We start from the raw sequence: 16,449 nt of genomic DNA on the forward strand, positions 1-16,449 counted from the left end.
GAGGAGGCCCGGGGCGAGGCAGCAGCCTATATCCCTTTTCCCTGTCCCAGTGCTCGGTAACATGTTTTGCCAGAGCTCATCCAGCTGCCATGCAACCTGAAAGAATGAAGGGTGCATGCCCCCAGTGTGCATGCAACCAGATCAACCCAGGATCCCGTCCCAGCGCATCTGGAAAAACAGGGAGAGGTGAAGATGAAGCCCACGCATGTGTCAGTACCATCATCAACATTACCACTCCCTCTCTCGTCTGTAATAAGTAGCCGATTGAACAGACAAGATTTCCAGAAACATGTATTTTGTAAATGTGGGTAGACCTATTAAGGACAAATGCATTATTATGAAATAATTTAATAAATAAATGACATACAATTTGCACCTTTAAAAAAAATATTTTTAAGCCCGTGGGTAAAATGAAGATAAGCATTTCCTGCCAGCTGGCGTGGCTCAGTGGTTGAGCATCGATCCATGAACCAGGAGGTCACGGCTCGATCCCCAGTGTGGGGCATGCAGGAGGCAGCCGAGAATCAATGATTCCCTGTCATCACTGATGTTTCCATATCGCTCTCTCCCCACCCCTTCCTCTGTGAAATCAATAAAAAATATATTTAAAATTTTTAAAAAGAAAAGCATTTTTTGTTCACAGAATAAACAGAGGCATAGAACGTCTCTGGGCCACATTTCCTGGGCCAGTGGGTGCCAGGATCGGGACTAAATTTCTCGCCTTCCCCCGGAGACTGGGCTAGGCCCCTCTGTGTTCTCTCATGCCGCTGCCAGCGGGAAGGGGAAGCAGGAATGTCCCACTTGGAGCAATGCCGCTCTGTGGAGAAGGTTCCTAGAAGGAATGTGAGAAGCTCTAGGGAGGTTTGCTATTTTAAGACAATAAGTTTTCTTCAAACCAAGGAGCGCCCTTTCAAGACGTTAGGTAACTAAAGTTCCGGGGATGGCCTGGTGGCAGCAGCAGGGGGGACTTTCCCCAACTGTCACCTTCCATTTCCATTTAGATAAGACCTGGCGGGGAATTGTATAGCCAATTGCAAGGACAAGCGTGAGCTGGTGTGATCTGAAACACAGACAGTTTTCTCTCCCTAAAAAGCAAGGGCACACTATCTGGGGCTGGGATCTGACAATGTCTGTGAGAACTTTCTAGCCCTAGGAGTTCCCATCCAGCTAGTAGGTCACGGCTCTTCTAACAGCAGCCGCAGCTCCACAATCAGCACGCAAGTCTACAGTTCCAGCCGTCCTCTGGCATCCCCTCGGCCAGAAGGACATTCCTTGGCTGGGTTAGAAAACCCAGCGCAGATTCGCACGGGGAAAGGAATGCAGTCTGGAAGAATGGCCAGTGATTTACAGATTAAAGTCTACTGTTAACTGGAGAAGAGGACGGATAGGAGACTTAAAAACGCCATTCTGCCACAGCCTCAGAAACGCTTACAGGAGACGCAGTGTCCGTGAGAAGGTGGGGAAGTGGTTGAGGCAGTGATTGGGACACAGAATTAAACGGTGGAAGGTCTGGAATCAGGAGTAACCTGGCATCTTCATCCTAATCCCTGAGGTCTGTGGAGCAGCTGTGATTTCCCCCAAACGACTCAGTGCTTATCTCAATGGGGTGAAAACATACAAAGGACTCAGCAGGGCCAGGCAGAGAGACACCGATTCCACCTCACAGACGAAGACACTGAGCTTCGGCGAGGCTAAGGGGCTGTCCGGGGTCACGCTGCTGGGTGAGCCCAAAGTGGGGGAGCAGCCTCCTGACTTCTAGGCCTGATTCCCGATTTCCACACGGCGGCTGCCTCTCCACCGAGGGAGACAGTCTTGACCCGGCTCTTGCACATCCCTGTCTTAGTCTTACCCTTTCCAGTTCACCCAGACCCGGCACTGAGGGCTGAGCAGGAGGCGCTCCCTGGCTGCCCCTCGGAGGAAGCTGAGGAGTGGGGCAGACTGGCCAGCAGGGCCGGTGCCCGGGCTCCGGGAGGAGGAACCCGGAGAGTCCAGGAGACATATGGGCAGGAACTGGCCTGAGACAGTGCTCGGAGGATACTCAGGGAGGTGGAGATCTGGAGATGGGAAGGAAAGGGCAGTTGACAGTGCGTGGAAGGAAGGGCCAGGGCCTGTGGGAAATCACCCGGAGACCTGCTGCGGGGGCAGCCAGCGCGATGCTGTCATCGCCCCCTGCTCCTGTCCGGTGAGGCCATCCTCTGGGGCAGGCCTGCTTTGCAATCCCAGCAGGGATGCCCACCGGCCGCGGCACTCGTCATTGTTAGGCAGTCGCACAGCACAGGCGACCTGTAGAGATGCCCCCTGCGAGGCGAGTCAGAGGCCAGGAGCACCCGGCTCACCTGACTCAGGTGTCAGAGGTGTCCAAGGCCGCCCCGTGCTCACCTCCTGGATATTCTGCTTGGCCCGGCTGTCAGAGGGATGCATAACTGTCCCCATCACTTTCATGTTGCCACAGACAACCAGGGCTTCGTCCGGTGCATCTGTGTTTATTCCCACTCGACCGTGACAGACAACAGATTCTGGAACTTGTCCTCGCTGCCATAATGCATCACTGTCATTTTCAAATTGCCCAGGGTTAGAGGCCTGGAAAACATACATAAATATGTTACCATTAAAGTCACAGTAGCAGGAATAGACGATCAGTTTATTCCTCAGAGCGAAGGAAAACAATGCGTCTAAGTCTATCATCTGAGACTCATATGCTGGATGGGACATTTTGACATATCCCTATAGCTGTGGCCCCAGGAGAGCCAGGGGCCCCCTAACTGCTCTGCCCCCCATGAGCAGGAGCTCAGTTGGCCATGGTTTGGAACATCCACTCTCTATCGCATGCATCTGGAATTGACGATGTGTCAATTGTACTGGGAGAAAGATGAAGAAAAAAACTCACAGACTGTCTTTTCAAGGATAATAATAATGACATTAAAACCAGAACATTACATCAGAAAATATTATAAGGTTATTAAAAATCTCAGATAAATAAAAAAAAACCTTGAATTTAGCTAGCCCTTTTATAGTTTTAAAGCACTTTCATATTTATGATTTCATATGCAATTGACTAGCTAATGACAATACGAATATATTTAATATACCTCAACTATCCCCTAAACACAAATAATACCGAAGGAAGAATAATAGCTACATTTGTCGTGTAAATCCACACCCCAATTCTATGAGACATGTACCATTATCCTCATTTTACTGATACTGGGACTCTGAGAGGATAAAAAAAAAAAAATGCCTAAGGCCACAAAGCTAACAAGTTCCAGAGCTGGACTTATACTTCCTTTGATTGTTAAATAATGACTTTAACTTGGCCTTTTTATGCTGTTGCCCAGAAGTAGTAGCCCTGGTTGAATGTGGTCTTCAAAGAAAATCCAAGTGAAATTTTAGACAAAGTTCTGGAGATTTTACTCTTAAATAAAATTCTTCGTTGAAGAATTTCCCTATGTATTGCCTTCCCCCCTTGCCCAGTTCCCTGCAGCCACTGAATATATTTCCAAACATCTTTAAGTAGAGATCTCTGAATCCATCAAAATCTTCACAACGAAATTTATTTGCTTTTGAAATTATGACCTATCCTTCTAAATCTGACTTTTGTGTGTTTGAGGCAGGTTGTCAGGAATTCAGACAAAACAGTAGGGACCCTGATCATCAGCACAAATGCAAAGTCTTCACTTTGTGCCTTTCTGGAGGTCTACAGGAGACATTGTGAAGTCAGCACTTGAGCATGCGCAGATTATTTCTGAAGAATACCCGAGAAATCAAAAACAATGGTTTCTTCAAGGATGGGGGCTGGGAGACGTAGAGACTGGGGTGGAGGGAGATTTGCTGTTCACTACGTGCTTTCAGTATGATTTGAATGCTTTTACCATGTACACATGTTTCCAATTTAAAAATAAATAATTGCAAGAAACCACAAGGTGTAGTGCTTTGTTGGGTTCAGGTAAAGAACTTTTAGGTGTCTTCAACTTCCTGTTTCATCTTACCTGACTAACCCCTGACTCAACCGTTGACACTTGATAGACAACAGCAGTGAAAGAATACAAAGCAGCAACGTTGAAGATTATTTTGTGTGAATTCACTTGAACAAAGAGCTTTTCTGCAAAATCCCTAGAGCCCCCTTGGCTGTGAATGGCAAATTGGCTTTGACTCAAATCCTTTTAGAGCAAGCAATCGACTAAATCCAAAGGTATCCCATACAAAATGTTGATGTGTTTTTGCTCTACTCGGAACATAATGAGCCAGCCACTTCAAGGAAACAGAATAGAACAGTGATGGATTTTTGTTTTCTTAATGAGCTTTGGGATAATTATTGTCATGTTGGTAACTGTTACTGGAACAGCAGATAGAGTAGGTTTAATTTTTTGGGACTATTACAACAATCTCACTTGGCTTTCATTGGATGGAGACTCAAACCCCTAAAATATGTTCAGATTATTTTGGGAAGGGCCAGAGAGAACCATCAATTGAACTGGTAACCTCTTGGTTCATGAGTCAATGCTCAACCACCGAGTCACACCAGCTCGACTTACATGTTCGAAATATAGAACCTTAAGGAGGAGTCCTCATCCCTAATGGAAATTTATATATAAAAAAGGCTAATATGCAAAGTGTCCCCTTGGGAGTTTGACCAATTAATGGCAATTGGAGGCTTGCTTTAAGGTTGGAATGGAAAGTTGGAATTTCTCTGCTTTACCCTTGTTTGGGCTTCTAAAGCCATAGCTGAAGAGCATAATAGGAGCACTTGAGCGAAGGAAGGCAACTCATAAGAAAGCAATATTTGTATCTTTTGAAAGGGCTATGGAAAATGGGTCCCAACATGCTCTCTACTCATGCTACTCCAAGTGTGGTCCCCAGGCCGCAGGGGAAAGAAATGCATATTCCTGGGCATCTCCAACCTATTGAATCAAAAACTGAGGGGAGGGGACCCAGGTGTCTGCCACATCTTTGAAAGACAGGCATAAGCAGTCATCCCTCCAGCCAGCTACACATCAGTGAAGCAGGTTGAACGGTGCGTTATAGAAGAAATGTGGAACCGAAGGAAAGCCTCGTCACTTACAAGGAGACTCTGAAGGAACTCCACTGGGGAATGCTCCCAAGTCAGGCATCTGGGAAATAACTCTGTTCTTTGGAGCAGACCTTAATTTTCATTAAACTGGTCAATTTACACTCTGGGGTCATAATCTATTTCTTTTCTTTTTTTTTTTTTTCAATTTTTTTAAATTAAGGTATTATATGTGTACATATCTTACCATAATCTATTTCTAAAGCTGTTTTGATTGACAACCCAGAAGACCAATTACTGAGTCAGTATAGTGTGGGTGTCATCTCACCATTCTCTCTCCAAGGAGAATTCTGACAAGTTTGGTTCCCTGAATCCTCCTGGAGGCCCAAACTGGCAGTCTTGAAAAATGTACCTGGTGTCGAGGCTCCTCCGTGTCCCATCCCTCTTACAGCCCCCCTTACATGAATCTCTGCTATTGGGAGGAATGATTCTTAGGCCCCCAAATGAATCTGAATTTGCTAAATGCAGTTCCCAGTTCTCCATTTAATGTGGTCAGGTCTTGTAACATCTTTAATTGTCAAATTTTTCTTCCTTCATCCTGGAGCTCAAATTAACAGAGCCAGGTCACAGCCTAAGAGGGCACATTTGGCTTTTTTGTAGAATGCAGGCTGGTCTGCTCTCTGCCCAACTCGTGATGCATATACCTGTATGGAGCCTTCTAGAATCTCAGTGGCAGGACATGTGTCCTGTGGACATTTCTAATACTCACTGATTCAGAAAATATCGCCATTTCTGAAATTGTTTTTCTCTTGGTTGGCATAAACATTACACAAATAGATCCAAAAGTCTACATTCATTTTCACTTCTGCATTTTGGGGTTAGAATGGACAAAAATATCAATAAGATATTTCTATTTTGGTATGGGGGAGGTTTTGTGTTATTACCATTATTCGTCTCATGTTTGTTGGGGTAACCCTTGTTTTACTCAGCACACTTATAGAATAGGTTGCTCTCTTTAACCAAAATTTATGGCTAGAAGAAAGCAATCAAATTTGGAGTGTAATCATATCTTTTCTTCTATTTTGTTCATATTATTTATGGCAATCATTTTTTAAAAATATTTTTATTGATTTCAGAGAGGAAGGGGAGAGGCAGAGAGAGAGATAGAAACATCAATGATGAGAATCATTGATCGGCTGCCTCCTGCACACCCCCTACTGGATACTGAGCCTCCTGCAAGCCCCTCCTGCATGCCCCCTGTTCTCTGAGCAGGAATGGAACCATGACCTCCTGGTTCATAAGTCGATGCTCAACCACTGGGCCACCCAGGCCAGGCTAGTGCAATCATTTTTTTTTTTTAATTCAGTGAATGACTTGACACCCATATCCTGAGTAGATATTCAATGTTTTTTAGTATTCATACAGAATGTGAATTTCAAAAAGTTTTCAACTTTTCAAAGTCATCCTTATGAGTTAAACTATCATGTTGCTTTGGATATGAGGAGGCACCAGTTAGCAGGGTTTGGGTAACAGCATGCTGGACAGAGGAGTTCCGTCTCGGTTGGCTGCCGTGCGGACTTGCGCAGCAGCCGGAAGACAGCTTTCCAGGAGCTGCCAGCAGGACACGGAGGAGCCTCGACACCAGGTACATTTTTCAAGACTGCCAGATTCCAATATGAGCTATACGGCTCAGAGCAGCACTTCCATGATATCTAATCTCTGCTGCCTCTCAATTTATTCCTCCCTATGAGAAATCAGGAACAATAAACAACCTAGTTTCCAGACTTTATTTCAAATCAGATTTGTTATCGCTGCAAAGCAAGCCCAGATACATCAAGTGAGGGGTCGCGGACCACCCTGAAGGCTGCGGAGGGAGCACAGGAACCTCTGCCCTTGGCTCCGGAGCAGGGGGAGGGCCTCGCCTGCCTTTCCCGGGAGGAGCCTCACTGGACACCTAGCCTGGGGCTCGCACACAGGTGGGTGCACAGCACAGCCTCACCTTGGGACATCTGAACACATTCCCGTCATTACTCCACCTCCATGAAGACTCTGAGATTCAGTTTAAGGACTTCTACTAAAAGGTGGCTTATTAATTTTAATTGACTAAAAGGATTACACAGAGGGCCCTTTGTTTTTTTTAGAATAGCTCAAGGTGAGCAAGGAGAGACTCAATTCCCCAAGTGGGCAGAACTTGTCCCCAGATCTAAGGCTAACAACCGCCCATGTGGGCGTGTCCGTGGTGAACGTTTTTCCTGATTGGAGTTCTCATGTCTTCCCTGTGTCACTTCAAAGAGCCATGACAGCACCCCCTCCCAGGGCTGCCAGGCCCCTGGTCACCTGCTCCCTCCTGGCCCTGGCACCCTCAGCAGTGGACAGCTTGGCCTCACAGCTGCAGCTGCAGCTGCCAACAGCTTTCTGTTCTCCTCGCTGCCAACACTCTGTCCACAGCTGTGACCAATCAGTCATCCAGCAAACCATACCGAACCATTCCTAGGTGCTAGGCGGGGGCCCAGATGCCCCTGGGTCACCCATCACGTTAGGCCGTGAAATGCCTTCCTGTCACTTTCTGTGCCCTGTGGGCTTTGGGGTCAGAGAGAACTGGGTTGTTAACGGGCTCCATCATTTATAAGCTGTGTAAGTTTCTGACCCTCTTGTACCTCCATTCCTCTGGGTGTAAATGTTGTAATACAAATGGTCCTGGCCAGTGTGGCTCAGTTGGTTGGAGCATCGTCCCATACACCCAGAGGATTCGGGTTTGATTCCTGGTCAGGGCACATACCCAGGTTGCGTGTTCAATCCCTGGTTGGGGTGCACGTGGGAGGCAACCACCCCAACCTCATTCTCTCTCTCTCTCTCTCTCTCTCTCTCTCTCTCTCTCTCTCTCTCTCCCCTCCCTTCCTCTCTCTAAGTCAATTATATCAATTTAATCCTTGGGTGAAGATTCACAAAATAAAGAATGTGATACAAATGTAAAACAATATACAATGAGGTCAGATCTAAATAACTTAGCCCAGTGTGGTTTCCCAGCTGCAGCACTACTGGCCTTATAGGAGGGCCATTCTTTGTTGTGGGGGTTGTCCTGTGATTTGTAAAGTGCTGAGCAGCCTCCCCGACCTTTACACATTAGATGCCAGCGCCCCTGCCCTGTGATAACCAAGAATGTTTGCGGACATTGCCAAGTGACCCTTGATTGAGAACCACTATGTAAAAACTGAAATAGCAGCATCTGCTATTACTGTCCTCAATAAAAGCATGTGCAACCCAGAAAAGTCAAAGAACGGAGCTTACCCTTACAATGATCCTTTCAGAGATGTGGGCAGACAACAGATAGGACTGGTCCTGGTTAGCAGCATACAGTCCAACCACCAACATGAAGTATCTAACTCAGAAACAGCAGACCAATGCCAACACATCAGGGGACAGAGTCATAATTTGTGCAATCAAATACCATCCCACAGTTAGTCAACAGTGCATTTGCCTAGACGGGTTTATGCATTAAAGTTTGCGTGTGTAAAGATTTTACTCCTCAGCTCTAAGTTGCCCCTCCGGTGACATGAGAGAGCACTTGGTTTACTCGCTGTTGTTCTGGGCCCACCTGTTGCCCAGTTTGAGGTATCTGTGTGCTGTGTAGCCTTCCTTGGGGAGACATCCGCTGGGGGCCTGGCTCAGCCCATGTGTGCTGACCTGGCGCAGGCTGCATTCCTAGGCCCTCAGCAAGCACTGCTCACAAACACGTGCACAACAGGAAGTCACGTTAGAGGTCTCTTTGTCCAGAGTCACCCAAGCCACATGTCCTAGGCCTCAATGGAGGGTGACTCAACAGGGTCTGCTCAGCCACAGTGGACCTTCCCATCCTGAGCTGGTTTTTGGCCACATACCCTGTACCTTCCACACCTTCCAGTCATGACTTTCGTCAAAGATCTGGACCCTCCCCTCCAATTGCTCCCAATGGCAGTTTTCATCAGTTATTTCAGTTGTTTCTTCATCTATACCACTGATGAGACATTTTAAAGATCAGACCATTTCTTGAAAGTCAAAGTGAAAACTATCCCAATCAGAGAAGCTTTTGCTTTAATACCTGCATGAAAATACTTCACTAACTTCCTCTGTAACACTCTACAAATTCTCTAATCCCTAGAGAATGGGTCCTCCTTTGTATCTAAAGTAAATCAGGAATAGCAATAATTGTTGTTGTTGTTGTTGTTATTATTAGCTACCATCTACTGAGTGCTCAATGAGTCATGAATAGGCTAAGCAGTTTATCTATATTTTTTTACTTAGATCCCCCGAACAACTCTATTGGAGTAGAATATGGTTGTTTTCCCCATTTTACAGAATAGGAAAATGAGTCTCAAAGAGGTGAGGTGCTCAAGGTCACCCAGCTAGTAAATGGCAGTATCATATATTCAAATTCAATTTTTTCCAACTCTAAGACCTATATTCTAAGACCAGTGGTTCTCAAACTTGAGAATACATCAGAGTCCCCTGAGGGCTTGTTAAACACAAATTGTTGGGCCTCACCCCCAGAGTTTTTGATTCAGTCGGTCTTTGGTGAAGCCTGAGAACTTGCATTTCTAATAAGTGTTAAGGTTATATTATCTCTGATATTCCTGAGACCGCACTATGAGAACTATAGGTCTAAATTATCAGTGCAAATGTATTTTATTTTCTTAATCAAAAAAGACCACAGCAAAGCTTCAGGATTCAGAACATCATATTAGTGACCAGCACACAGGTTTGAGAAATGCAGTCAGTCCTTGGCGCTCAGATGACAATGAGACATGAATGTATGGTCACCCCAGAGAATTATGGAGGGAACCAAGGCCAGCAGGTTTGGGCGGGGCTGGGTGGGAGAGCGGGCATTGTGGGGGTGAGGTTGGCAGAAGAAAGATGGCTAACGGTAAGGGAGATGTGCTAATACTGAGTCAGAGAAGGGAGAGAAATGGCTGAGGGAAGCCCGGTTTTCAGGCTAATAGGGCCCAGAGGGGCAGAGGGGCCCTGGAGGGCTCTGCCTGGCCACCTAATTTACCGGCCACCCTGGGATGGCACAGTGACTCGGGTACCTCTGCTCAGGATTCGGTTTCCCCTTCTTTCTCATGTTATTTGCTGTGGTTTCACTGAAGTGTAGTCGGCCCAACGTTACTTTGGTGACTTGGTTGGCCAGTAGGTCAATTCTAAAACAAACAGCAGAAATACCAAGAGAGTGTGAAAGAACATAGAGTCTTGGAGCATATGTAACCATTCTGAGATTCTCATGTTCGGTCCCCGGTTCCTGTCACACTGGGGAGGACAATTTATTCTAGTCGCTGATTTTTAATAAACTACCCATAGCATGGCCAGGAATGGGGGCCAGGGAAGTCCACAGAATAGCTCTTGAATGGAAATGCTCACTCGGCAGGAGCTCAAACCCAGAGTGTCTGACTCATGGGGCTGAACGCTCCCTAGACCACATATGGGTTCTTTTACCTCCACGATGAGGAGAAAGACATATTTTATTCATGCCTCTGCTTCTATAGCACTCACGTCATGACTGAAGCAATTTCTCTAGGTTCCGTGTGAATTCCATCACAGCTCCTTTGTGTATCTGCCCTGTCCAGGCCTGGCTGTGGGAGACTGCTTGCTCCTAAGGAAACCATACACAGCCTCGAGGGAGGACTGCATGCTCCAGGCAAGTTTGGAGCTGTGTTTGTGCAGGAGGCTCCTGCTTGAGCATCAGGTCTGCCCCAGCTAAGGGACCATCTTCTTTCCGCCCCAATGGGATTAACTCAGAGTCAAAACACTGAGAGTTCTCAACTATATCCCAGCCAAGTCAGTTGAAAAGCAAATCCCACTCCAAAGTGATTCCATTGGGGACTCTCTCCTTGGACCACCATATTGTTTTGGAGAATCCCAATCCTGAATGCTTTCTACTTTGGAACCCATTAAGCAATCTACCAACATATCTTCAAAAAATAAGGAAAAAAAATGTATTGTAAGCACAGGATGGATCCAGAGCCTTGAAATTAATTCTATCATCATCATCATACCAATTTAAATTAAAAATTAAAAGATGTGACAGTAATTTATCTCAAGAAACCAAGTTTGTTAGCAAGGTTGTCAGTAGCAAATGATTATAAAAATAATAATGATATAAAAATGGAGCTTTTTATAAGAAACTGTTTGCAATTATGTCAATGCATTTTACCTACTTTGTTTTTTATAGCATATGTTCAAAACATTAGCATATTGTCATTTAGTTTTTACAGTAGGATTTACTTAAAATAAGCAAAATAAATTGGGCAATAGGTCTTCTTCCCAAAACATTCCCAAAGGAATTCAGAAAAGAAATTTTTACCTAACAGGATTGAAAATCTTTTTGCTCCTATCAGCTTGGGACTGTTCAATAGCAATTATTTGATTGGTGGCTTCCACCTGTGTAGAACAACGTAAAGCAAATTAATCACTTAGAAAATTAATTCATTAATAAAAATGTTCATTAGTAAATAATATACAAGTACTTTAAAAGTTCTCCAAGGTGTTCGTTTAGGAACTGGGCAGAAAAGACATATAAGACGTGGCCTGACCTTAAAGCAGTGTGCTTGCTATTGGTGAGGAAAACAAATACCTGTGAAACTACACAGTGAAAACACAAGACCACAGAGCATTTCAGGTAAACAGTGAGTACAGAATGAGCTAGTAGAAACATCAGTTCCAAGACACAGGAGCAACTCAGCTCAAAGGATGCATTCATTCATTCAGTCAGTCACTCACTCATTCATTCATTCTGTAAATACTTGTTGAGCACCTGCTATGCACCAGGGATTGCTCAAAGCATTAGAAATGCAAACTTGACCAAATTAACAGAGATCCTTGCCCTTGCAGAGCTTACATTCTTTAAAAAAATACATTTTTATTGATTTCAGAGAGTAAGAGAGGTAGAAACATCAATGATAAAAGAATCATCGATCGGCTGCCTCCTGCATGCCCCTTAACTGGGGATGGAGCCTGCAATCCGAGGAGTGCCCTGACTAGGAATTGAACAGTGATCTCCTGGTTCATACGTCAACACTCAACCACATAGCCACACCAGGCATGTGCAGACCTTACATTCTAATAAATAAATAAAAAAATTATAGCCCTGGCCAGTGTTGCCCAGTGATTAGAGCATCTTCCCATGTACCCAAGGGTCTCAGATTTGATTCCCAGTCAGAGAACATACTAGTACCCAGGTTTCTGGCCAATCCCAAACCAGGGCACATGTGGGAGGCAACTGATTGATGTTTCTCTTTCTCCCTCCCCCTTTTACTCTCTCTCGAATCAATTTTTTTTAATGATAAAAATAAATAAAATATCGGAAATGACATTTATTTGTTACTTGCTACAAACTACTGTTATTATTAGTGAATATTGGCAACAGTGTGTTGAGATCAGCCCTGTCATCTATGGCTTGTGGGTATTCGCACAGTAACAGTCTTTCTGGAAAGCCATTGGGCAACGTACATCAAGAGTCTCAATAATGTTCATATTTTTGATGTGTAAATTCCTCTGCTGGAATTCATTCTCATGCAAAGATGGTATATGCAGATGTTTACTGCAGTTTTATGAACAAGAACAAAAAAATAGAAGTAAAACTTACAATAATATAGGAATTTCTATGGTACATCTATACAATAGAAATCGATATCATCTTTATAAATAATAGGTGATAAAGTCTTTAATATCATATAGTGTTATTTTTACAATATATTAACGATATGAACTTAATTTTAATAATGGAAAAATTAAGCTACCAAATGGTGGGTCCAAATATGAATGAATCTTTTCTCTTCATATTTTTTTGTGTTCCAAAATTTTCACAATAAATTTATTACTTCCAAAATCAGAAAAGTATGGTTTCTGTTGTTGTTTGTTTTTATTTTGTTCTATTTGGTTTGGTTTGGTTAAGAACTCAGTTTGAAGAAAGAGCAGTCTAGCTCCAGTTTGGGAGGCTAAGTCCAGGTTAATGATCAGAATAAAATATGTGGACAATAGCTACTCCTCCCATTAAGGCACTGGATCTGAGGTAATAATTTAATAGACTCATTGACCAATCAGAAGTCATTCTGCCTGCATCCTAAACCCAGCTCTATCATGTATTATCTTGGATGAATTGTGTAACATACTGGGTCTCAGTCTCCCCTCTCTGTAACTGGAAAAGAGGTCTTGACTAGCTTAGTGGTTCCTTGTTTTAAATCAGGGACATCTGAGAATTTCATGAAAACTTTGAATCTACTCCATATAAAAATGAACCAGCATAAAAAAATACAAAATAATTAAGAATACATTTAGTGCCCGGCCAACGTGGCTCAGCAGTTGAGCATTGACCCAGGAACCAAGAGGTCACTTGTTTGATTCCCAGTCAGGCCACATGCCCAGGTTGCAGGCTAGATGCCCCGTAGGGGGTGTGCAGGATACATCCGATCAATGATGTTCTCTCTCATCAATGTTTCTATCTCTCTATGCCTCTCCCTTCCTCTCTCTCTAGAAATCAATAAAAACATTTCTTTAAAAAAAGAATACATTTAGTAGAAGAAGTGCAAGATTTATACACTGAAAAGTGCAAAGCTGCAGTATCTGAGTCCAGGGTTAAGAAATTGGCAGCTTCCGCTTCCTGTGTCCTGGAATATTTATTCTTAGAACCCATCCACCATGCTGTGAGGAAGCACAAGCTATCCTTTAGAGAGGTCGCATAGAGATGAGCAATGGCCTCCCAGCCACTGTCCCTTTGAGCTCCTGGCTGATGGCCAGCACAAACTTGACAGACATGTAAGTGAGCCATCTTGCAAATTGGATCCAGGCCCGGTTGAACTGCCCCAGCTAATGACTCCTGAACAGAGATGAGCTATCAGAGCAAAGCCCTAACCAAGTTTTAGATTGTGACCCACACAAGTGATTTTCAGTATTTTAAGTTGCTGAGTTTTGAGGTACTTTGTTATGCAGCAACAGACAACTGGAACACTTAATAAATGTTCGCTGAATTAAATGGAAGGAACTATAGACTTACCTTAACCCCAAAAGCTTTCAAGTAAAACATTTCTATTGGCTTTAGACCCATTTGGGTTTTGACAAATTTTGGACTTCCCCAAACTTGGATGTGGATGGTTATCTGAAAATGGTTCTTCTTTTGGCAAACAAAAGCTTCATCTACTGGTGAATAATTAAATCCTTTGTCTGTGACAACTCGATAGCCTATATGGGGTCTATGAAAAGAGGAACACAAGAAACCAGTTTTACAAACATTTTCTACACATTTTCTTGCATTAACCATATTATTTGTGTAAACAATTCAAGAAAATATATTGCAGGGAGTTCCTTTCGCTATATTTAATCAATCAATTTTGTGAATTTTTACTGAGAAAATGAAAATGATATTTCAAAACACAGCTGGCTCTCTCGCAGCTTTTCATCTCCTCACAAGGAAGGAGCACAACTCTTGCCAACTGGAGGCATCATTTCCTCAGCCTGCCTTTTCCCTTTGTGCTTTCTAGACTTCTAATTTCTCTCCACCGTATGATACAAAGACATGGGCTAGATGTTGGGAAGTCACCGCATTACTCAGACTTGTGAAATATCTGGGATAGAGTTTTATCTTTTTCCTCCTTGAAAAAAAGAAGTCTCTAAATTTTATCAGCAACACCATTCTCAAATAGTCACTCAGATGAATGAATATTCCGCCCGCTGGTGATCTTATGAGTAAAGCAGGCGGGTCAGCAATACCAGGGACAGCTTTCCACCAGATCAACCAGAGCCAGTCATCCTACGGATTGAAAACCTGCTTTCTCTAGGACCCACCCAATCTGGTAACTGCACCGGAAACCTACTGTGCTGGTTATTTCTGCAGAAAGGCATCAGTGGTGGCAGAGTGGCTACAGACCAGACTCTTGCTTTCCTTGTTTTACCAAATAATTTTCAATAGAATGTCACATGTTTCATTAAATGCTTAATTAATTCAACATCTTTACATATTTGAATACTCTTCTTTTTTATTTATCCTTATTGTTGAAAGTATTACAGATGTCCCTTTTCCCCTCCATTGGCGCCCTCCACCTCGACCCTGGCCCCCGCCAAATAAAACGTGTTAAATGTGAAACATTATCAAGTAGAGAAGAGAATATAAAGGTTGAAAACTCCTTTGGTGAGTTTTTTACGGATGTTGTAGCTATGGAACATGACTTCTAATTCATCGAGGATTCTGAATGTGGGTTTTTGCCCGGAGGGAAGCTCCTTCCTGGGACCCCGGGCCGAAGAGGCAGTCCTTCCTGCTGCCTTCGCTCTCTGCTACTGTGGATTTTTGCATCCTGGGATCTCCATTTGTAAGGCCGCCATTATAATGAACAACCCAGAGTTTCTAATTTGTCCTCTAATTCCAGAGACAGAAAATATTAATGGGCCTCTTGGGTAAATAGTGTTAGTTCTTTGCAGGTAAAGCATCTTCTCAATGAATCAAGTCACCGGGTCATTGATTACCCTCAAGTAGCTGATCAGTCAAAGGTTCCACAATCACAGTGCAGGCAAGAAAATCCATTGAATGAAGAATTTGATAAAGACCATGTGTCTTATGCCATCTGGGAACTTTATATTGACTCGGGTTTCTAGAACTAATCTGCTAATTTGCTCATCTAAAGGCTACGTGGATTGAATTGTATAGATTTTCCGACAGAGGGTAATAAGAACTGTCTTGGTTAAGAAAAAAGGAAATATCTTGTTGTGATCTTCCATGTTTCACTGTCAAAAACTCTGAAGGAAGCAGGTAAGGCAGACAGCTCAGATGTGAGCCTGAAATTTAAGGATAGCTATAACAGAAATGGAACCAGCCAATACTTATACTGTTGAAGATGATTCTGAAACTTAAACACCAATCTCTGGTTAAGAAATCTATTTATTTAAGCATAGCAATTCTGTTTTTTATATCAAAAGTTAATTATAAAGTCACCTAAACTGGCTTTTTAAAAGCTCTTTTAAACACAGGTTTTAAATATTATCCAGGAAAAAAAGATCGGATAAATTTTCAACCCCTTAACGTTAATTAGGTAATTTAAGAGAACAATATTTTTGTAACAAATTAGACATAATAATCTAAGAAGACACAAGTGATTTTCTTTCTCAATGATCTGAGTAGTGAAACCAAGAGGGCCAGATGAACATTGCCTTCCTTTCTGCTTAAGAAAAGCGAATCATGGCTTCAAAATAAATCTTCCTTTTCACCTTTGAGTTGATTCTGCCAGTGTTCCACTTTTTTCCTAGATCAGTTGAGAATAGACTGGCTGTTCAAATAAACTTTAAAATGTAATCTATTCAAGTAAGAAGAGAGATAACAGTCACCTGGAAAACTTGATTAACTCAGATGCAGAGAGATTAAGAAGAATTAAAAGGTGTCAATTAAAATACTGTGCATGTGGGTGACAGTTTCATACCTTGGTCCTCAT

The 16,449-nt window shown here is 43.3% G+C and overlaps 1 protein-coding gene across 1 annotated transcript in view; it reads right to left on the reverse strand.

Moving 5' to 3' along the window:
• MYRFL (myelin regulatory factor like) overlaps positions 1-16,449 on the reverse strand; it is a 107,507-nt gene that overhangs the window by 39,405 nt on the left and 51,653 nt on the right. Inside the window, exons 7-11 of the mRNA XM_008155570.3 lie at positions 14,028-14,223; positions 11,340-11,416; positions 10,069-10,179; positions 8,294-8,384; positions 2,380-2,580 (exon numbers count right to left, since the gene is read on the reverse strand). Coding sequence (XP_008153792.2) covers positions 2,380-2,580; positions 8,294-8,384; positions 10,069-10,179; positions 11,340-11,416; positions 14,028-14,223 — 676 coding nt within the window. The remainder of the gene's footprint in view (positions 1-2,379; positions 2,581-8,293; positions 8,385-10,068; positions 10,180-11,339; positions 11,417-14,027; positions 14,224-16,449) is intronic.

Source organism: Eptesicus fuscus, chromosome 7 (genome assembly GCF_027574615.1).
Source record: "Eptesicus fuscus isolate TK198812 chromosome 7, DD_ASM_mEF_20220401, whole genome shotgun sequence".
Classification (NCBI taxonomy): domain Eukaryota; kingdom Metazoa; phylum Chordata; class Mammalia; order Chiroptera; family Vespertilionidae; genus Eptesicus; species Eptesicus fuscus.